This window comes from Vombatus ursinus, unplaced genomic scaffold (assembly GCF_900497805.2).
Source record: "Vombatus ursinus unplaced genomic scaffold, bare-nosed wombat genome assembly UNPS02009173.1, whole genome shotgun sequence".
Taxonomy (NCBI): domain Eukaryota; kingdom Metazoa; phylum Chordata; class Mammalia; order Diprotodontia; family Vombatidae; genus Vombatus; species Vombatus ursinus.
The window spans coordinates 9,496,869-9,518,766 of NW_020948951.1; the positions used below are offsets into that span (position 1 = coordinate 9,496,869).

General features: G+C 49.7%; 1 protein-coding gene across 8 annotated transcripts in view; it reads right to left on the reverse strand.

Moving 5' to 3' along the window:
• NFIC (nuclear factor I C) overlaps nucleotides 1-21,898 on the reverse strand; it is a 133,494-nt gene that overhangs the window by 105,168 nt on the left and 6,428 nt on the right. For 3 of the 8 annotated variants that reach the window (XM_027850952.1, XM_027850950.1, XM_027850951.1), the window contains exon 1: nucleotides 21,593-21,754. The exons of 1 other annotated variant lie outside the window; for it this stretch is intronic. In XM_027850952.1, coding sequence (XP_027706753.1) covers nucleotides 21,593-21,622 — 30 coding nt within the window. In that variant the 5' untranslated portion in view covers nucleotides 21,623-21,754. Of the gene's footprint in view, nucleotides 1-21,592; nucleotides 21,760-21,898 lie in introns of those variants that run through there. 4 more of the 8 variants (XM_027850946.1, XM_027850945.1, XM_027850948.1 and 1 more) reach the window with 3 other exon arrangements.

Here is a 21,898-nt window from a genome sequence, read left to right on the forward strand (position 1 = left end):
CTATGTGACCTTTGGAAAGTCATTTGACTTCTCTGAGACTCAGTTCTCTCTCCTGTAGAATTAAGGCACTGATATCTAAGGTGCCTACCTTTTCTAAATCTCATGATCTTAGTTCCATCTCCAAATCCTATAAGCTTATGACTTTCTTCTGTAGACTGTATGTGGCCATGGGATGCACCAAGGGATGTGAAATAGTTTAGGGCTTTGGTTAGGTTACTCTGTTACCCTGTACAAGAGGGAGGTGAAGGGTAGAGACTGGAGGCAGAGAGGCTGATGCAGTGGTCCAAGAGGGAGGGAATGGAAGAGGGCTAGGCTGGGACATGGAAATTTGAAGAGGGGGGCTGATTTGTCAGTCGTGGAAAACTGCGTAATACTGGGATTCAGGAAATTTTAGATTCTAGGTCCAGTTCTGTTACCATGAGGCTTTGGGGAAGGCCTTCCCTTCCTCTCTTTGGTCCTCAGTTTCCTCATTTGTAAAATGAGAGGTTTGAAGAAGAGGAATTCTGAAGTCCTTCCCAGCTCTGACATTCCCTGTTCTAAGGGCTCTCCCAGCTCTGACATTCCCTGTTCTATGGATTCTCTCAGGTCTGACATTCTGTATTCCAAGGGCCCTCCCAGCTCTGACATTCCCTGTTCTAAGGACTCTCCTAGCTCTGACATTCTCTGTTCTAAGGGCTCTTTCATCTCTGAAATTCTATAAACTCTTGAGAAGATAAAACTGACAGAATTTAACGATGAAGAAATCTAGCTCCTTAGGTGTTTCCAGGTTAAGAGGAAAAAAGAAATTTGCACACAGAAAGAATCAATAGAGTTTGTATGGAATTAAGATCAGATAGGGTTATGGAGGTGGAGATGGTTGTGTGCTGAGGCAGCCAAGGAAAATGCACAGGACTTGAGCTGTGCCTTGAAAGATAAGGATGATCTGAGCATGTAGGGGAGGGGGAGGGGCAGGGGAGAAGAGAAGGAAAAAGACAGGCATTCTGCCCGTGAAGGGGGAAAATAATCAAGGCTGAACCCTCTATCTACAACTCAGATGGACCTAGAGTAGTTTTCCTCAGCCCCAGGTGAGCCCCTCAGTTCCTCAGACTCTAGGCCCTGCCTAGGAATTAATTTTGGGTCCCTATCCCTTTCCCTATGCCACAAGTACTGTATTCTGAGGTAAAAGAGAGAGCAGGCCCAGGAGACTTTCTGGTGCCTTTAGGTAAGTGGAGGCAGCAGCCGAAATGGAACCATCCAGGGAAGTTCCCAATGCCCTCACCTAAGGCACCTTAGGAAGAACTTTGCCCAATCTCCCCCACTTCATTATTGTTTATTTTAATAAATTTTATTGCTATCTCTTTTTTTTTTGCCTTTTTTTTTTTTTGGTAAGGCAATGGGAGTTAAATGACTTGTCCAGGGTCACACAGCTAGTAAGTATCAAGTGTCTGAGGCCAGATTTGAACTCAGGTCCTCCTGACTCCAAGGCTGGAGCTCTATCCACTGTGCCACCTATCTTTTTTTTTTACATTACCAAGTTATCCTTCCTCCTCTCCCCTCCCAGAGAGGCATCCCTTAAAATAAAGACTTTTTTAAAAGAAGAAAAGTGAAAAAAATCCAACAGTACTGATTGATAAATGAACATTTTTTTTTTGCTATTATATTCAGGGTTCCACACCTGTGGAAATCTCTATCTTTGACCCCCATTTTACAGATGAAAAGACTAAGTCCAAGAGAGGTAATGTAAATTTTCAAACACCATATAAGTTGTTAAATAGCAGAGTTGTGATACAAATCCAGATCTCTTGAATCCAAATCCTATCTTTTTTCCCACTAGACTGCCCACAGAATCACTGCAAGTCAGAAATGAAAGGGCCCTTCAACATCATCTAACTTTCCCACTTTACAGAGAAGAAAACTGAGGGCCAGAGAAAGATCAGGTAGCTAATATGGGCAAAGCTAGAGTTTAGGCTGAGGTCCTCTGTGCTCAGATATGGAGGGCTGAGGGCTGCTTTGCCCAAACCTGTCCCTCTTCCTCTGTGCCCTTGCTCTTTGCTCAATGGCCCCGCTGTCCTCCTGGTCAGCTCCCCAGGATGCCAGTCTAGCAGTTAGGACTTGTCCCAAGCACCCTGAGCACCAGCCCATGGGGATCTCCTCTCCTGTGCCTGAGCTCTAGCTCACAGTCCAGCACTTGCTTCTTTCTTGCCCTGCCCTGATCTACCAGAGTTTCCGGCATGTCAGCCAGGCTGGGCCCAGGGCCCAGGTTGGGACTGTCCCCTCTCTCTCTGCCCCAGGACAGGCAAGTCCAGGGTCCAGCCCACAGGAGGTATCTTCCTTTCTCTTATGACCTACTCAGCCGATGCATTAACCTACCCTTCCTTCTCTGGCTGTTCATTTTCTCCACGTTCTGAAGGGCTAGACCTCCTGGGGGTCAGGGAGGGGTAGTGATATGACAGGGAGCATAGATTTCATCCCCATCAATTTTCCCCCGAATAGAGAAGTTCTTAATATAGCCTCTGGCCTCCCTCTCTCTTTGGTGCCAGCTGGGCTAGGCCAGTGGGGGAGGAAGATAGGATTGGGGACGTGGGAGCCAGGGAAGGGGAGGGCAGCGGAGCGCGCACGTGAGCTACCCTCCCTACTGCCTGAATTCTCCACAAGTGTTAAGTTACTGCTGTCTGGGCCCAGGGGTGGAGGTCGTAGTAGCTGGGGGGTAAAGATGAGCTATTGGAAGTGCTGCAGGGATGAGAAATGGCCCCTTTCTCTGATCCCCCAGCCCCTCTTGCTATTCTTCCCTGCCCCCAGCACAACTACCCTCCTTCTTGAGCCAAGGTGTCTGGATCACAGCAGTTAGAGTTGAAAGGGACTCCACAGATCATCTTGTCCAATTCTCTCACTTTATAGAGAAGGAAACAGGTCCAGAGAAATCACTTACTGTGTGCCTAAGGCCACAGTAAGAGACATGGGGGATATGGATCCAGGTCACCTTTTGGGCTTCACAACTGCCTTTCCTGGAGTCCCCAACCTGGAGGTAGAACCTCACTGCCCCACCCCTCTCTCAGCCTGGAACACCAATAAAGGGAGCTGAGAGGATCTCTAAGGTGCCTCTGAACTCTAAATCCATAATCGTAGGATCCCTGGGGAAATCACAGGATTACTAGATTTAGATCTGAGGTGGGTGGCAAGGGGGTAATAATAATAATGACAATAAACTAACAGTTATCTACCTCTTTAAGGTTGGGCTAAAGTACCTATGAGTTATATCATTTGATCCTCACGACAACCTGGTGCTATTATTATCCCCATTTAACAGATAAGGAAACTGAGGGTCACAGTTAGTAAGTGTCTGAGGTAGGATTCGTACTGAGTTCTTCCAGACTTCTGAACTATCCACTTTCACTTCCAGAAACCCTGAGGGTCTTCCCATCCCAGATCCCCCTTTTTTTTTTCCAAACTAGGTGAAAAAGACTGTTCTCTACCTCATTTGTTACCTAGCCTTAATCACTGAATGTGTGTTGCCTCAGTCAGACTGAAACCTGTTAAAGACCTTAGCTTAAAAAGGCCAAGGCTTCCCACTACATCCAGGGCCATCTCTAGTCATCCTGATCTATATCTGGCCACTGGACCAGATGGCTCCACAGGAGAAAGTGAGGCTGGTGATTCTGCACAGCCCTCCCTCACTTAAATCCAATTGACTTCCATGTCATGGTATCAAGACACCCTGATGTTATGGTCCTCTTTGAGAAAGAAGGAAAAACAACAACAACGAAGAGGCAATGTAGTTCTTTTTCAGCTGCTCTTTCAGAGAAGCAGGGGACCAGACAAGGTGACTTTACCATCAGTCCCAGGCAGGGTGGGGGACCCTGCAGAAAATACAGGCTTGTGCCAAGAGCTCTGAATAGTGTGGCAGGTGGAAGGAGGGTGGCTTAAGCTCTCATCACCCTAAAGTCAAGTGGGGACAAGCACCTCGTGGAGGGTGTTGGGGGGGGGGAGACTCGAGAAAGAAAATCTTGGAGGGCTCCAGACTTGCTGGAGCCCAGCACAGGTCTCTTACAGCTCTAAACTTCTACGGAGTCTGACTTTTTGAACCTCTTTTAAAGACGATAAGGAAAGGGGGAGGGAAGAGATGGTCACAGAATCCTGAGCAGAAGAAGGGAGCTTAAGGAGCAGAGAGTACAACCCCTTCATTTGACAGAGCAAGTTAAGGAAGAAATTGGTCCCAAGTCACACGAGCAGTCTGGGGCAAAGATGGAAACTAGAGTTCAGTCAAGGGTTCCCTCCACTGGATCCACTGCCCCTCTCAGTGGTGAATTATTGCCCCTCTTCCTAACTCCAGGCCAACTTTGAGGACTGCCCCCCTCCTCCCTCTCCCCTCTCTCCTCCTCACACCCTAAAGCCAGGGAATATAAATCTACTATAAGCAGGAGCCTCTCACCAGGGGATCCTGAGGCATAGCTGAGTGAGAGGAAGCTGAAATTGGGAGTCAGAAGACCTGGGTTTGAATTCCAGTTCTGTTTTCCCCAACAGGCAGCTCTGTGAGACAGGGAGACTCACAGACTGTTAAAGCTGGAAAGGACCCTAGAATGTTCCATCCACTTTTTAGGTAAGGCCCAGAGAGGGGAATGGACATGTCTAATGAGTCAATGGCAGGACCAGGACAAAAGCCCAGATCTGAAGCAGGGGAGGTGGGGGAGGGGATACAGAGACACCCCCATGCACTGTGGGTAGAGTGCTCCATTTGGCCTCAGGAAGATCTCTGAGTTCTCGTCCAGCCTCAGATACTTACTAGCCTCAGTTTCTTCATCTTTAAGACAAGGCAGTTAGATTCACTGGGCTCTAATATTCCTTCCTGCTCGAAATCTATGCTCCTAAGTCCAGTGTTTTTTCCATGATTTTAGTAGTATTCTCACCATGGCTTAGGAAACTTAAGTAACTTGGCCGCAATCACACGGCTGAGAAGTATTTGGGCCAGGATAAACCCCTATTTTGGACGGTTTGCTGCTATATATGATTATTTGGGTGCAGGGGTCCAAGGTCAGAACTGCAGGGGGAATGGGGATGGTTTATATAAAAGCAGGGATGTCCAGGTCTGGGGACAGGTTTTCGCAGGCTGAAATGACTGCTCCTTACTCATCTCTCCTCTCACTCCCCTTCTCCCCTCACCCCCCAACAGCCCATCTCAGTGAGGAGAGTGTTGAGGAACAGAGGTGGTGAGAGGAGGCCCTTCAATGCTGGACTGGCTGATCGATGAAATCACAGGGTCTTAGGCCTGAGCTGGGGAGGAGGTGACGCTTGCTCCTGATAAGAATCCCCTGACATCAGGTGGCGTTAAGCACAGGCCTCTTATCTCCCCCCCATACCAGGACATTGATAAGATACGGAGTTTGTCCACGGTGGGATCGTGCCACAGTGAAGCCAGAAACATGGGGGGTGGGGGTAGTTCTCAGGACACAGCCAAGGGGGTTGAAGGGTGTTTAGCTGTTCTGAGATCACTGTGTTTGTCTATGTAAAAGCATTCATGATCCTGTCTAATTGAGCCCCCCCCCCCCCCCCCAGCACTCCTCCTGCTGCTGTTCAGTTGGTTCCAACTCTTCATGACCTCATTTGGGGTTTTCTTGGCAAAGATACTGGAGTGGTTTGCCATTTCCTTCTCCAGCTCATTTTACAGGTGAGAAGCTGAGGCAAACAGGGTCAAGTGACTTGCCCAGGGTCACACAAGCTTCTAAGTGTCTGAGGCCGGATTTGACCTCATGAAGATGAGTCTTCCTGATTCCAAGCCCAGTGCTCTATCTGTCCCTACACGGAGTCATCAACCCCTTCACTGAGTCTCCATCACACCCAGTTCCTCTTCTCTCTCTGAAACCCCACCCTCCTAACTAACCCCTCATTTCCTCACGAAGCTTAGCAGAGGGCCCAGTACATAGTGAGTGCTTCATATACACTTGTTGGCATCCAACTTATTAGGCATCCAACCATGTGTTTTGTTTTGTTTTGTTTTTTTGGCTAGGCGATGGGGTTAAGTGACTGGCCCAGAGTTACACAGCTAGTAAGTGTTATGTGTCTGTGGTAGGATTTGAACTCAGGTCCTCCTGAATCCAGGGCCCATGCTCTATCCACTGCGCCACCTAGCTGCCCCTTTATGGCCATGTTTGCCATGCTCTTGGCTGAGTTCTAAGGTAGGACTCAGAGCCTTGGCACGTGGAGGAAGAGGCCAGAGCAGCTGAAGCTGTGAGCCTTGGGGTTGCAGGGGGAGGGGCTGGAGCAGTGAGTGCTTCCTCTGCCTCTCCCCTTCCCCCTTTCCTTGGGGCCTCTGGCCTGGCACTGGCTCTCCAGGAACAAGGCCTGAGGAGGCATTGGTGAGGGGCCAGGCCCTGGGGGAGGCCAAGCGTCAGTCGTGACCCATCCTGGCACCCACTGAAGAAAGACAAACAGCAGGATAACTGGTCCACACGTCTCAAACCCCACCCTCCTCCCCTTTCCAGTCCCAGGGGAGGTCAGGTCAGGTGAGAGGATAAGAGGCAGGCTCTGGAATTCACCTCTCCCTGCTCTGGAGGGAGCCAACACAGTCTCCTCCTCCTGGGATTGCTGGGACAGGATATTAGGTAGTCTCTAAAGCCAGAAACTTGAAAACAGAGAAAGGCCCTATTCCCTGACTGCCTGATATAGCTGGAAGACAGATTGGGCTCTGCTACTAACAAGCTGTGTGACCCTGGGCAAATCACTGTCCTTCTGGCTCTCAGTTTCTGTAAACTGAGCTGCAGTTGGCCAAGGTGAACTTGAAGCTCCTCTCCACCCTTGCCATGCTATGGCCTATGTTCTTGGATTCCTCCTGGCAGTGACATTCTGAGTTTTGGCCCTAGGTTTCTGTTAGCTGATATGTTGTGCTCTGTTCTTTTTGGGGGGTGAGGAGAGGGTGGGTTAGGGCAGGGCAGTGGGGATGACAGGAAAGCTGTCATGTGGAATAGGGATTAGGTTTGTTCTGCTGGGCTCCAGAGGGCAGGAGCAGGCAGAAGTCCTAGAGAGGTAGAGAAGGAAAGCTGCCCCAGGGAGGTGGTGGGTTCTGTGATCTGTCCGGCCACTCCTTCAGGGCTGTTGGAAAGGGGCTTTTTGTGCAGGAATAGGCTGGACCAGGTGACTTCTGAGGTTCCTTCCAACTCTGGCCTCCCAGGTTCTAGGCCCCTGACACAAGGCATGATTGAACACCTCTGACATTTGCAAGGGAATGCTTACTGCAGGTGATCCAGAAGGAGGACACTAGGAAGTTCCTTGCAGTATACTACTCCAGCGGTAAGGATAGAGGGGAGACAATCTCTCCTCTCTGAGAATGCTTCCCAGCCCTCCTCCAATCCCTTCTACACATCAGAATTCCAAGTAAGAATTCAGGTATCTCCAGTTTCCTATAGAACCGACTCAAGTCACTGCTATCTGATGTCTGAGACAGGAAAATCCAGACCCAATTTTGGGCCTGGAAGCCTCCTTCACTCCTCCACTTCCCAGAGGGCAGCAGAGGTTGGGGGGTAAGCAGTGGGGGGTGGGGGGCAGCCAAGTCTGTGTCTCCCAGAAGGCTTGTAACCAGCCCATAGTTAGAAAAAGGAAACTCCTTGGTAGCTGAGGACAGAGGAAGGAGCGTTGAACTGGGATTCAAAAGACCAGGTTTCTAGCCACTCACCGGGACTTGGAAAATCTACTTCCCGTCTCTGGGCCTCAGTTCCTGCAGCTCTAAAATGTTGGGTTTAGACTAGATTATCTTTAAGAGACCTTCCGTCTCTAAAACCCCAAGCAAGGAAGGTGCCTATTCCATACCCTTAGGATGATGCCCCAAATATATAAATATATACGACTCCTAGGCAGTATTTATCAAGTTTACCTGAAGGAATCTGGGAATTATCTGTAGGTTCGGGTTTTTTGATGTCACCACTTTTGGGGCTGGGGGCTGGAGGGTGAATCAGATTTCATTTTAAGAAGGCCCCTCTCTCCTCCTCTGCACCGGGCACCTTGTGAACAAGTTAAGGGCTGGGGGGGGGGAACTGTAGAAAGCTACAGCCAGGATTAAAAATTCCCTACGGAGAACCCACAAAGCAGAGGGAGAGAGTTGGCTGAGAGTTCTAATTAAGGAGGAATGCAGGGGCTGGGGGAGGGTCTGGAAGCCACCATGGAAACGGGATTCTTTGGTGTGTGAGATCCTTGCCTAGGCGGGATTTTAAAGGGAACCTCATAGCAGCCACAGACCCACTTGTGTGACCTTGGGCAAATCTCTAGGCCTCAGTTTCCTCATCTCTAAAGTTAAGAGGCTGAGTGAGATGGTCTGGAAGGTTCCTTCCAGCCATTTGACATTTCTTCGTTCTAGGTACCTTCTATCTCTAACATTCTATGATCTCAGATCCCTTCCATCTCTCACATTTGGGGCTCTACATTCTCAGACTAATTTCTCCTATGGCATTCTGTGTTGATATGATTTCCCTGTACCTCCCCACACCCAGCTCCAGTCCCAAACCTTCACTTGCAAGCTAGACATTTCCCACTTGGATGTCCCAGAAGCATCTCAAACTCAACATGTCCAAAACAGAATTCATTTTCTTTTTCCTTAAACTTATCCCTCATCCTAACTTATTTGTTTCTGACAAGGGTAATACTACTCTTCCCCTCAAGTTAAGAAGTTTTTTTCCCACTCATACTGCAATTACCCTTGGTCAGAAACTCATCATTTCTTGTCTGGACTATTATAGTAAATTCCTAATTGGTCTCCCTATCTCCATTCACTCCAATCCATCCCAGCTGCCAAATTAATATTTCGAAATCAGGGGCCTGACCATGTCACTCCCCTGCTCTAAATGTTCCAGTGGCTCCCTATTGCCTTTGAGATACAATACAATTTTCTCCTGTCTAGCATTTAAAACCTTTTCCAATTTGGCTCTAGCCCACTTTTCCAGTTTTCTACACACATTCTTAGTTTCAGTTAAGCTGACCCACTACCTTTTATTCCTGCAAAGTCATTTCATCTCTCACCTCCAAATCTCTTCCTGCCTCCACCTTACTCCCAAGCTCCCCATTCCTTACTTCTAGCTCTTGGAACCCCCAGCTCCTTTCAAAGCTCAACTCAAATACCATCTCCTTTTAAGAAACCTTTCTTGATTCTCATAGTTTTTTAGTCTTAACCCTATCCCATGCTACTCCCTTCCCCCAAACACTTTGTATCTGTTTTGTATTTGAAAGGCAAAATGTTGTAGTAGGAACCAGGAAGAGCTGAGTTCAAATCCTGACTCTGACCCTATCCCATTTTCCTGTGGTATTCTGGGTAGGTCACCTAAGGTCTAAGTGCTCTAGACAACTGTCCAAGACTATAAATTACAGAGAAGGTGGTGACTGGAATTGGTAGAGGGACTTCCTTGGATCAATGAAATCTCAGGTCCAGCCTCTGTCCCTGTAGTCTTCGTTTCTAAAACTTGTTGCATCCCCTCAGTAGAATAGAAACTTTTTGAAGGCAGTGGATGTCCCACTTTTCTATTTTCTGTTAGTATCCCCAGCAACAAGCTCAGTACCTGGCACCTGGGTGCTTAATAAATGCTTGCTGACTGATTCATTAATTGCTGTTTCCAGTTGACAAGGAGAAGGGAGAGGTAGCAGGATTAGACACAGTAATATTTTGACTGTCCACCCAAAGTCTGTCCAGAAGGGTTGGTCAACTGAAGCTTGGCAGGATGACAAGGTTCCTGCAAAACCAGGAAAGAGGGCAAAGGGGGATGGGGCACTTTGGAGGATGGGGGGGCCTTTGTTAGGATTGGAGGTTCCCTCCAAGAGGTCATGGGAGGGGAGACTAAGAGGGGGAGACTTAACTCTTCACCATAGGCTTGTTAACTCAGGCCAGGTCTAGACCAAAAGCAAGGCAAATTGGGCAAGATTGATCAGTCACACCAAATTGAAATAGCTGGGGGGTGGAGAGGGAAGTAGGTAGGCCCTCATACTCCCCTTACCAACCTAGCCTCCCTAATTTGCCTTCCATTCTGCATAAATTTGCAGGCTTCATTCTAAACCAAATCATTGGAGGGGTTGAAAGGTTTGGAGGGAGGAAGGAGCATGGCGGGAGGGGTAGAGCCTGTGTCCTTCTACATATCAGAAGACTGATTCCCCCCCCCCCCCCCCAGTAGTGTTTAGAGACCAGGCTGAATCTGAACAGTGCTTAGAGAGCTGACTAGGAAGTGCTTAATCCTGCCTCGGAGTCAGGCCTCTAAAGCCCTAAGGCCAGTATCTGGGTGTCTCAGACTCACAGGTGGGGCCACTTTCCCACCCCTCCCTCCGCACCTCCTAGATCCCTGCCCCATCTCCTCTGGGGGTCAGTTTGAATTGGAACAAAGTGGCCCCTCCCTCCTCCTGCTTCTTCTCCTCCTCAACCCTTCCCCCCTCCCCCCAGGCCCTAGCCTCCCTGGCAGCTGTGTTTGGCTCAGGCTGGGGAAATAAACCGCCTTCCAACCGGCTGGGCCAGGGGCGGATGTGGGACTGCAGTCCTGGGTCCCACTGTTCCAAGGTCAACAGTGTGGACTAGCTCTCCCCGAGACTCAGCCCAGGATCCCTGGTTTCTGCCTTGCTCATTTTTCTGGATCATTTGGGGCTAGGAGCCTTCTAGGATGGTGGCAAGTAGGACATCATTCATTCAACAAAGAAGTTAATCGTTTCCTCGATCTCAGCCTTAGTTTACTCATCTGTAAAATGGGAAAGGAATATGTCTGTACCATGTGCCCCACAGGGCTAATACGAGGAAAATACTTAGTAAACTGTAAAATGCCCTCTATACCTTAGGAGTCAGACAGTCAAATAGCATTTATTAAGCACCTGTTCTAAGCACCAAAGTCAGTCCTTTGCTTTCAAGGAGCTCAGAGTCAAAGTGCAAAGAGAGACAACATGCAAACAACTACGTGAAAAACAAGATACGTACAGAATGAGTCGGGAGTAATCTCGGAGGAAAGGCACTAAGATTGAGGAGGACTGGGAAAAGCTTCATGCAGAAGGTGGAAATTTAGCTGACATTTTAAGGAAGCCAGGGAAGCCAGGAAAGCCAGGAAGTGGAGACAGGGAATGAGAGTAGTCCAGGTAACTAGGAGTTGTTACTATTATCATTGTCATTATCATCATTATGATTGTAATGAGGCTTACCGTTTGCAAGGGTCCAATGGGGGTACCCCGGCAGCTAGGTGGTGCAGTGGGTAGAGCACCAGGTCTGGAGTCAGGAAGACTCATCTTTCTGAGTTCAAATCTGACCTCAGACACTAACTGTGTGACCCTGGGCAAGTCACTTAACCCAGTTTGCCTCAGTTTCCTCATCTGTAAAATGAGCTGGGGGAGGAAAGGCAAACCACCTCAGTATCTCTGCCAAGAAAACCCCACATGGGGTCACAAAGAGTTGGGCATATCTGACAAATGAATGAAAAACAACATTTGAGGTATCCATATTCCTTGGAGGTTGGGAAGAGCCCAACTGATTCCAGCTCTCACATCTGAGGTGCTATGTTTTCAGATCATTTTCTGCTATGACATTCTAGGATGATATGATTTCCCTGCACCTTCCCACCCCTGCCCGTACCCTCCAGGTTCCACTCCCAAACTTCCAATTGTATCTCAAACTCAACATGTCCAAAACTGAACTCATTTTCTTTCCCCTTAAACTTATCCCTCCTCCCAACCTGCCTTTTTCTGACAGGGGTAATACCAGTCTTCTCCTCAAGTTGCAAACTAGAAGATGACTAATCCCCTCCCAACCTACCAGCTTCCTGGCTCCTGGCTCTTCTCCCTTATCTTCCTACCTATAAGACAGGAGGGGAGGCTGAAGACCCCACCTTAATTCAAACCTGGAGGCCTAAGCAATGAGGCCCATCGCACTGCCAGCCTCAAGCCTGCTCCTCAGTAGGAATGAGAGACTGTGGGTAACTCACTGCAGCCACTGCCTCTGCTGGGGTCTCCTTCAAGGACTTGGACAGGTTAGATTGTTAAATGAGGCACTCTGGCATACAAAAGATGGTCACCCATTTACTAGCTAAGAATGGCACCTTTTCTACCTTCTATTCCTTCTACAAAGGATTCTGTTTTCAAAGAGCTACATTGTTTCTCAAAGACGTTCCTCCTTTTTTGCAAAGGTTACCATTCTTCTTCATAGGATTCCATCCCCTCTGCAAAGTATTCTAAATGCTCTCAAAGGGATACTACCCCTGGCAAATACAGCCATTCTCAAAGGATTCCATCTTTCTCACAAGATCCCACCATATCCAAAACAGATTCTAACCTTCCTCTCGGATAGATGTTTGTTGAACTGAATTGGTTCCACCCTCTCTCCAAGGACTTCCATTCCCTCTGTTTAGCACAGATCAAGCCTGGTCTCCTCTCAGTCTCTCCAACCCAAAGGGTGGGGAAGTGTTGGGGGTGGAGCCCTTGGACAGAGCTCAGGGTAGAACAAGTCATAATGGGGAAGGAAGCCCTGACCACAGCAAGGTGGTGTAAGGTGATGCCAGGAGTCTGGGCTTCCATAGTCCAATGCCATTTCTCCCCCCAAAACCCTACACTTCTGAGAGATGGGCTCCTACAACAGTAGCATAAGGGGAAGGAGCAGGAGAGTTGGGGGACTGCTCCCACCCCTAGTTTTCTCCATACTCATTGAAATGGGAATCATCAGGAAAGCCTAGGCATAGGCCTGGCTCTTGACACTGATTCCTTGTGTAACCCTCCCTCTTTAGGCCTCAGTTTCCTCATCTGTGAAATAAAGGGGTTGGACTAGATCATCTAGCTGGGTCCTCCCAACTTTGAGATTCTAGGATTGTGTGTGTGTGTGTGTGTGTGTGTGTGTGTGTGTGTGTGTTTAGTGGGTATATGTGCGAGTATAGGTGTGTATGTGGGTCTTTGAGTATATGTGAGTGTGTGTGCGCAGGCCTATCTGCGTGTAGGAGGGGGTTAATGTGTATGTTTATATATGGGATTGGGTTAGGAGATATGAGTGTGAGTGTGCATATGTGTGTGTATGTGTGTGTGTTGGAGAGGGGGGTGGTAAGTGTACATGTGCAGCTCCAGGAGAGCCTGCCAAACTGCCAAGCTCCCAACCTCCACCCAGAGGAGAAGGTTAAAGGGAAGCAGCTTTTCGGATCAGTTTGATGCGAGGCAGGAGGCTTGGGGCTACACGTGACCTGGGATGATAGAGAACAGAATGCTGACTCGGCCAGAATGCCCACCGTGATTTACTAGGCTAACACTGAGCATGGGCAGCAGCAGCAACGCCAGGGTTGGGCTCTGGGACTGTCCCTGCCTGGAAGCAGAAGCCCCAGACTATTTCACCCTCCCTTCCCTAGTCTCCTCCTTGAGATCGGACCAGCCACGCGCATACCTGCTCTGTAAGGACACAAAGGCACTGGGAGCCCCCCAGAAAGCAATAACATTATCTTCCTGATTGGGGGCCTGGATTTTCTCCCTATTGACCAAAACAGGTCTCTAGGGGTATAGGCTAGATTTTCTCAGTCATGCAATTAGCCATTTTTCCGGTTTCACAGTCCCAGACTGAGTCATTGTTCTTCTGCCCTGACCCTAGCCCCAGAATAGGCCCCCAATTCTGATCCCAGACTGAGCCTTGAGCCCGATCTAACACTTAACCTCTAACCTCAACCCTAAACTGAAACCCTGACCCCAGACAAAGCACCTGCCCTTGTTGAAGAGTATGAGGGTGATTTTCACTATTTAGCATCAAGGAGGCCCACCCCCTGGGCAGGCGATACAGCTCACAGTAAAAGATGGCTGCTACAGTGTATCACAGAATCACAGAATCACAGTATCTAAGAGTTAGAAGGAATCTCAGAGGGTAACCAGGTCAGTCCTTTTGTCCAGTGCTGTTCAGGGGACCAGGTATGACCTGAATTTCCGTCCTTAAACAAAATTCCTTGGATAAACTGGGGGAAAATAAAGGGCAATCTATCCCTACTTTTCTGAAAAGGGAATCATGGCAAGGGTCCACGGACATCACATACTTACCCTGCTCCCAAATTTTCCCTGTTAGAACCAAGATTCTAGGCTTAGAACACAACCCTGTCCAGGGTTAAAAGGAGAAATGACTTGCTTTTCTACATCATCCAGTGTCCAATACCCAGTTTCTTTTCTGGGCTCAAAAGAGAACTAAAGATTCTGGAATATCTCATTCTTGACCTTGGGAAACTTGGGGGGTGGGGGATGGGAAAGCTAAGGCATAAGAGGGGATGAGGGGATGTTTGCAAGGGCAGTGGTGTTGAATTCTTTGGGAGGGTGAAGAATAATAAATAACTGGTTTCTAATATGCCACTGTCATACAGTGTGACTTTATTTTTTATCATCATCTTTGGAATTAAGTCTTGCAGTTTGCAAGGGTCCTCAAACTCTTAGGAGGTTGGGGAGAAAGAATGAATATTGTTTTTACCTTGGGTAAGTCACACTGTGTGTGAAGTCAATGGACTTCAATTTCAGAGATGGAGGCCAGAAAATAAAATGGGAGAAATCCGACTGAAATATATGGTATCGCTTTCTGTTTGGACAGTCAATGAGTCTGAGCCCATGCATATGGAAGCCTGGAACCTTGGAATCACAGAACTAGAAAAGTAGCTAATCTTAGCCCAGGTGGAGCAGAAACCCCCCTGATGACACCCACCACAAGGGGTTATCCAGCCTCTCTGCCTGAGGAACTCCAGGCTGCCTCCCAAGGCAGCCCATTCCGCTTTTGGAGAGCTCTAATTGTTAGGAAATTCTTTCTAATATCCAGCCAAAATCTGCCTCCCTGCAATCCCCCTCACTGGGGCCCAGCAAGACCAATTTAATCCCTCTTTCACATGACAACCCTTCAGACGAATGCAAACAGTGATGAGCTCCTCCTCAAAATCTTTCCTTTTTCCAGACTAAACAGGACACAGAGTTTAGGGGAGGCTTCCCCCTTTCCCCTTTCCCCCTTGAGCCTCAGGTATGGGAGAGACCAAGTTGGAGGATGGAAGGGGGAGTGGGAAAAAGATTCTAAAGCTATACGTAGTGGGAAGAAGGATAGGATGGGAAGAGCTGCTAGGGCTGTCCCTAGCTGGCCACTCAGTGGGATCCTGGGGAAATCTAATGAGGGCAACGAACATCAAAGGTCTGGGGAAGGTATAGGCCTACTCCTCCTGGAGGAATTGAAGGAGAGCAGTCTCAGGCATCAGTGGTGGGAGGTGGAGAAGAGAGCTACTTCCACCCAGGCCTAAGTCCAGTGGGAGGGGGGCTGGGATGAGGGGTGGCAGCTCCGTGTGTGTGTGCATTATGAAGTTCCCCCAATTCATCAGAGCATGAGTGTCTGTGTCTGTAAGGGTGTTCCCCATCAGTGTTAAGAGGAGTCACCCATAACTGAGGTAGCAGCCTCCCACTCTGGGAACACAACCTGCCAGTGCTCCTTGGGAAGAATGAGCCCAAAGGCAGTGCAACATGTCTCATAGCCCCACTAACCTTCATGAGAGCAAACACTGGGCCTTAGCTAAAATATATGTTTCCACATCCCTATGCCTCCTTTCCACAGGAGGTACTTAATAATTGACTGAATAAAGAACACCTTAGAGAAAAGCATAGAGGAGGAAACTGGGAAGAAGGAGGAGGGAAAAGAAAATGCTAAAAGTGTGAGAGGAACACAGGTTAAGTGCCTCTCCCCAACATGTCAAAGGAGGGAAGGAAGCCATGCCATGGAGTCATGTGGTAGAAGGAGATTCCTGGGGGGCAGGATACAAGAGAGATTTGTTCCCCTAGCAATAAATGAGGATGATGGTATGGATGATAATAGCTAGCATTTACATAGCACCTCAAGGTTTGAAAAGCACTTTACAAAGAGTATCTCATTTTATCCTCACCACAACCCTGGAAGATAGGTGGTATTATTATGATGATGATCATTATCATTATTATCATCATCACACCATCATCTCCACCTTGCAGATGAGGAAACTGAGGAAGGCAGAGGTTAGATGATTTGCCCATGGTCCCACAGCTAGTAGGTGTCTGAGGCAGGATTTGAATTCAGATCTTCCTGAATCCAAGTCGAGCACTCTTACCCACTTTGCCATCTAGAGGAGAGGTATTCTGTGGGGGATGGGCCAAGAAAATGCTTCTTTGGTGGGAGAAAAGACTTACTATAATCTAATCTTCTAGGGCTGAGAAAAAGAGAAAGGCTCTTTAATGCTATGAAGGAAGAGGGAATTTAAAAAAAAAAAAGGATCCCATCCCCCAGGGAGGCCCAGCATTAACCATCCTAGCTCCCACTTATCCTTGGTAACATTCTGGGCCAGGGAAGCCAAGCAGGAAACTCTAGGCCAAGTCGGATTTGGACCCAAAGACAGAATAACGTGGCGGTCTTGAGTGGGTGGAGCAGTGGCTGGGATGGGCTTGGCCCTAAGCCCTGGGCCCTAGACCCCGCCAGCTCCCCCCTTCGTCCCAGCCCAGGCCACGATTCATGGAAGTAATGTAGCAGCTCTCCAAATAGTTCCTCTTAAGAGTAACAGTTTAAAAATAATGTCTGAGTCCAGTCAACTACAATTCCCAGAATCCTCTGGGACCTATGGCTAAAAGCCCTGAAGGAGATCTCTTCATCGGCCCCCTGATCTCAGGGTCCCCAGGCCCCCCTCCCACCTGGAGGAGGAATGGGGGGGAGTGCCCTGGGGAAGCTGGCACAGTCCTGAGTGGGAAGTTGTGCCCAGCTCCTGCCTCCCTTACCTACAGAGCTTGCCAGCCTGACAGTCCCCCCTCCCCAACCCTCCTCCTTGGCCGCCTCTTCTCTCCCAAACATATCCGGGTTCAGGGATTGTATTAAAAGGGGATTTATTTTGGGTCGGGCACAGGTTTTAAAATTAGACCACACACCGAGCCCCAGGGAGAAGAAAGACAAGGGAAAACAGCTTCCGCTCAATTCAGCTCAGTTCCAGGCCGAAGAAAGAGCCCAGGCCCAGGAATCAACAGACCAGGGTTCTAGTCCAACCTCTCCCTCTTGCTACCAATATGACCTAGGCAATTCCCTTCTCATTGAGGGGGCCTCACTTTACCCATCTGTAAAATTTGGTGGTGGGGTGGTCTCAGAAAGTTCGAGCTCTAAAGCACTTAAATTTTCTGGATCTCTGTTTCTTTAACTGTAAAATGAAGTTTTTGGACTGTGTGAGTGTGTGGGGGGGTGTTCATCAGGCTCTGGGAGCAATGCAAGGTCCCCTTATTGGTGGCAAGCGAAAGGTTTCCTAAATAGGAGAGTTGGAATTGGTGCTAGGACTTTCTCTTTTCCCTAACTGTACTCTAGTCCTTGGGTTCCTAAATCACAGGGTTTCCTGTGAGTAGAAGAGGGACATCTGTCCCTTGTGCCCCCCTCTTTCCCCTCCCTTGGCTCTCAAGAGGCCCCAGATTCCAAATTCCACACATACACAATCACCCAGGGTGTGGTCCATGCCACAACAGCTGCTTGGAGCTGAGTTGAGGAAAGACCCCCTGGGCACTAATCCCAACAGGAGTCAGTGCAAAGATCTTGACCCTAGGGCCGCTAATTCATTATCCTGACTCCTTGTGGGATGCCCTTGATTCAGCATGGGTTGAAAGTGGGGGGAGGGATGAGGATCTCTATTCTATCTCTAAAGGGTTTCTGAACCCTCATCCCTAGGAGATCCCAACCAATCTTTGGCCTGGCCTGGGGACAGATAGAGAAACCAAAGGATGACTTTGACCTAAGTTAAAACATGGAGAGTGGTCAACTAGCAGAAATTCAGGGGCCTAACTCCCCATCTCAGATAGTGCTTTGTCTTACTACCTTTGAGCAGAGCTGAGCTAAAACAGTGTATCTCTCCTGAAACCAAGCTACTGTGAATTCCTCAGAATTCATCCCAACCTTATCTCATTGAGCAAGTAGGAATGGCTGAACCCTAGCCAGGGATTCCTGATAGCTCAACATGAACATAGTACAAAACTTAGAAATCAATGAAGCCAACCCAATAATATGATAATAATAGGTAACATTCATATATTGCAAATTATGTGCCAGGCACTGTGATATGCAACTTACAATTATTATCTCTTTTGATCCTCACAACCCTGAGGCAAACAGAGGTTAAGTGACTTGCCCATGGTCACAAAAGAGATCTTATGTCTGAGGCTGGATTTGAACTCAGGTTTTCCTGACTCCAGGCCCAGCATTCTACCCATGGTGCCACCTAGCTGCCCCATAACCTACTCATTTTATAAATGGATGAAATATCAGGGAAAGAAATTATAGGACTAGAACTCAGACCTCTTGAAGGGCAACCCTCTCTTCTCCAGTTAGACTACTCAGATTTCCTTACTTCTATCCCTCCTCTCCATACCCATTCCGACTGCCCCCCCACCATGTTTGCCATACCATCCATTTTGCCCAGTTCAGATGATCCTTCCCTCAGATAAACTAAACAATTCCTTTTCCTTAGTTTCTCTTCCCCCAGAGAAGTGCTTTAATGTTGGCTACAGGGGGCAGGAAACCAGAGAAGATCCCATGAGCCCTGCTTTACCTTTCCTCACCTCCACCGAGCTTTTTAGCTTCAGCCTTCTTCCAGGATCAGCTCAATTCCTATGGGGTCCCCCTCATGTCCTTGCTTTTTTGTGCATACAGTTGAGTCCTCCGTTGGAATGTAAGCTCTTTGAGGACAGGGACTGGTTTTTTGCTTTTCCTTTGTTTCACTATGCCTGGCACTGTGCCTTGTATATAGCATGTGTTTAATAATTGTTAGGCTATATAGGATTGGATTCCTACTTCTCAAGATCTTTCCACATCCATGGCCTCATTTGATTCTTATAACCCCCTGGGGTGGAAGGTTAGGAACAGGATGAACCTAATGCACCCAATTTTGAATGCCAAGAGAAGGAAAGTAAATTGCCTTAAATTACATAGTGAACTAGGGGACTGCAGAGGATCAGAACCTAGGGCTTCTGACCCCCCAGTCCAACCATCATTCCCATTTACTACCCAGATTGGTGGTGTTTTTGGAAGGGATCTCAGAGCTCACCTAGTACAAACTATACCTCAGTAAGAATACAGTACGATAAATGGTAGTTCAACCTTTAAGTGAAGACCCTCAGTGATGGGGAATTCACTGTCACTCACGTCACTCAGAATCATGGAATCTCGGAGTTGGAAGGAACCTCAAAGCTCATCAATCCCACTCCAAGTAGCCCCTTCCACTTGAAGGGGGATTTCCTCTTACTCCAGACACAAGATTACTAGGGTCATATGATTCATATTTTTATGTCAGTTTCCAACCCTGTACTTGTCAATTCCATGCTTGGATCCATTATTTGCTCTTCACACAACCCTGTGAAGCGAAGGTATTTCTTCATAGCTGAGGGAACTGAGGCACAGAAAGTTCACCCTGTGAGTCAATGGTAGAGCTGGGATTAGAAACCAGGTCCGCTGATTCCCTGGGTTCTTTTTGTTAACCCCCATAGGGATTAGGTGAAACGATGCTTAGTCTATTGCTGAGGGCAGAGAACAGTTTGAAGTCCTAGCTCTGGGCCTTGGGGTCTCTTGACCTGCCTGGGCAGGGGAAGCTGAGGGGTTTGGAGGGAAAAGGGACTTCCAGTTGGGCATGTGTGTTAGATCGCAAACTGGGGAGTGGACAGATTAATGACCAGTAGAAAGTTAGTGAAGTATGCTATGAAGGATAGGTATAGATGGAGGATTGGACCTGGTCTGGAGATGGCTCTCCTTTAGCAAACTAGGGAAGACCTGCCGGGCCTGCTACTCTCCAGCTCATGGGGCTGAGGGATAAAAGAGGGGACAGAGAGAAGAGTGCCTGATGGGCACCTCCCCAGTGCCAAGCCCTCTGGCCCACTCCTTGGGCCCTAAGAGTATTACACAATGTCTCCTCCTCCCATGTGGAGAGACCTGGGATCTGGGCCACAGGGGTGAAGGGAAGGAGAGGTAGACCCCTCACCCTGGGGAGAGTTCCTTCTGAACCTTTGGGAAGCAGATAGTGAGGAACTCAGAGAAGGTGATAATTCTAAGAATGCCTCATATTTCCTCCCAATTTCCCTTCCAGTCTTTCATTTGAGCTTCCCTATATCCCTGAAAAGTCAGCAGGTCAGGAATGATTGTCCCCATTTTACAGCCAAGGAAACTGAGGCTCAGAGTGGGAAAATGACTTGCCCAAGGTCAATTCAAAGCCAGAACAGGAATACAGATCTCCAGCTTTCGGCACAGGGCTGTGTTTCCATTGCACCAGGGAGGAAACCCAGGTCAGGAAAGAACAGACACAGGGAGCCAGGTGGGGGTGGGGTAGAGGGGGACCATGGGGTCTGAGTTTTCTGTCCTGCCACAGGGAAGTCTCCCCTTCCATCTGTAGGGAGAAAGGAGACGAATGACTACCCCTCATACGAAGGGGGGTGGGGGCAGATGGTGGTATGGTAAAGGGGGGGGGCTGGGAGCCAGAGCAGTCTTAAGACTATGGAGGTGGGAGGGGGGAGGAGGAAGGCAACCCAGCCTGGCTGCAGGGAGGGAGCGGGAAGCAGAGCCGCGGCCGCCGCCTCTGCAGTGCCTGCGGAAGCCCACGGCCCGGGACACCGCAGGGAGGGGGCCCAGCAAGCTGGCGAGACGCGGGGGAGCCCTGGCCACGGAAAACCGAGACTCTTTCAGGAGCGGCGCACAAGTCACAGAAGCAGGGCCACTCGGGGGAAGGGAGGCTGCTCCAACTCTCCCGAGGGGGTGGGCTGAGGGTCCCAGGAGGGAACGGGCGGCGCCGCAGGGGTTAACGGGCGCCGGCCGCCGGCCACTGATCAATAATTGAAAATCCAGAATGGATGCGGGCGATAAGAAGCCGCGCTCGATCGAGGGGGAGGGGGAGGAGGCTAGGACGGAGAGCGCACAGGACCTCCCTCCCCCTCCCCCCGTCCCCCTTGGACACACACAGCAGCTGCCCCCCCCCCCCCCCCCCCCCGGGGGGGGGGGGGGGGGTGGCTGCCCGCGCCCAGCTCTCTCGGCCCGGGCCCCCTTCCAAGGAGGGGGATGGGGGCTGCAGCGCGTTACCAGCGGAGAGAAGCCGAACGAACCCCCTCCCCCCGGTATAACGCGGCGCTCGGGAGCGCTCGGCCCCCAAACTTCGCGGCTGTGGAGCCGCTGCAACTTTGCGCACTCTGCCAAGGCGCCCAACCCGCCTGCCCCCTCCCCTTCCCTTTCCCCCCACATTACTCCGCCGCCCCCATCCCCCAGCCTTTTCCCAGCGCACGTGCGCTGAACCCCCCTCCTCCTCCCAAAGCCCCGCGCGCTCCCAGGCCCCCCCGCGGGAGAGGGAGGGGGACCCCGCAGCCGTTTACCCTCCCCAAAAGGATTAAGAGGTCCCAGTTCAAATACTGCCCCCAGTTCGGGCTGACAGTACGGGAGCCCTCCAAGAGGACTCCCCCCTTCCCTTATTTAACCTGGTCCCGGAAAATCGAGGCCCTAGGGTGGGGGTGGGGGGGCGGGGAGCTGGCAGCCGTGGCCCCGGCAGCCGCAGGAGACGACGAAATCCCGCCTTTTTGTGTGTGTGTGTTTTTCTCGCCCCTTCTCCCTGCAACTGGAAAACTATTTTTGCAGGGACGAGGTAGAGGAAGGGGGAGGGGGGCTAAGTCGGGACTGCCTTACCTGGGTCAGGCACAGCGGGGACGAATACATGCCGAGCGGGCCTGGGAGGCTCCCGGGTTCGCAGGGGAGAAAACACGGCGGCTCCAAAGTTACTGAGTCATATGTTCACCCCCCACCCCCCACCCCGCCTCTGTCTCGCTCCCAGTCTCTGTCCTTCTCTGGGTCTCTGGGTCTCTTCTCTCTTTGTCTCTCTCCTCTTGCTGTCTCTCTCCTCTTGCTGTCTCTGTCTCTTCTCTGTCTCCCTCTCCTCTCAGTCTCTCTCTCCTTCTCCTCCACCTCCTCTCTCTCTCTCTCTCTCTCTCTCTC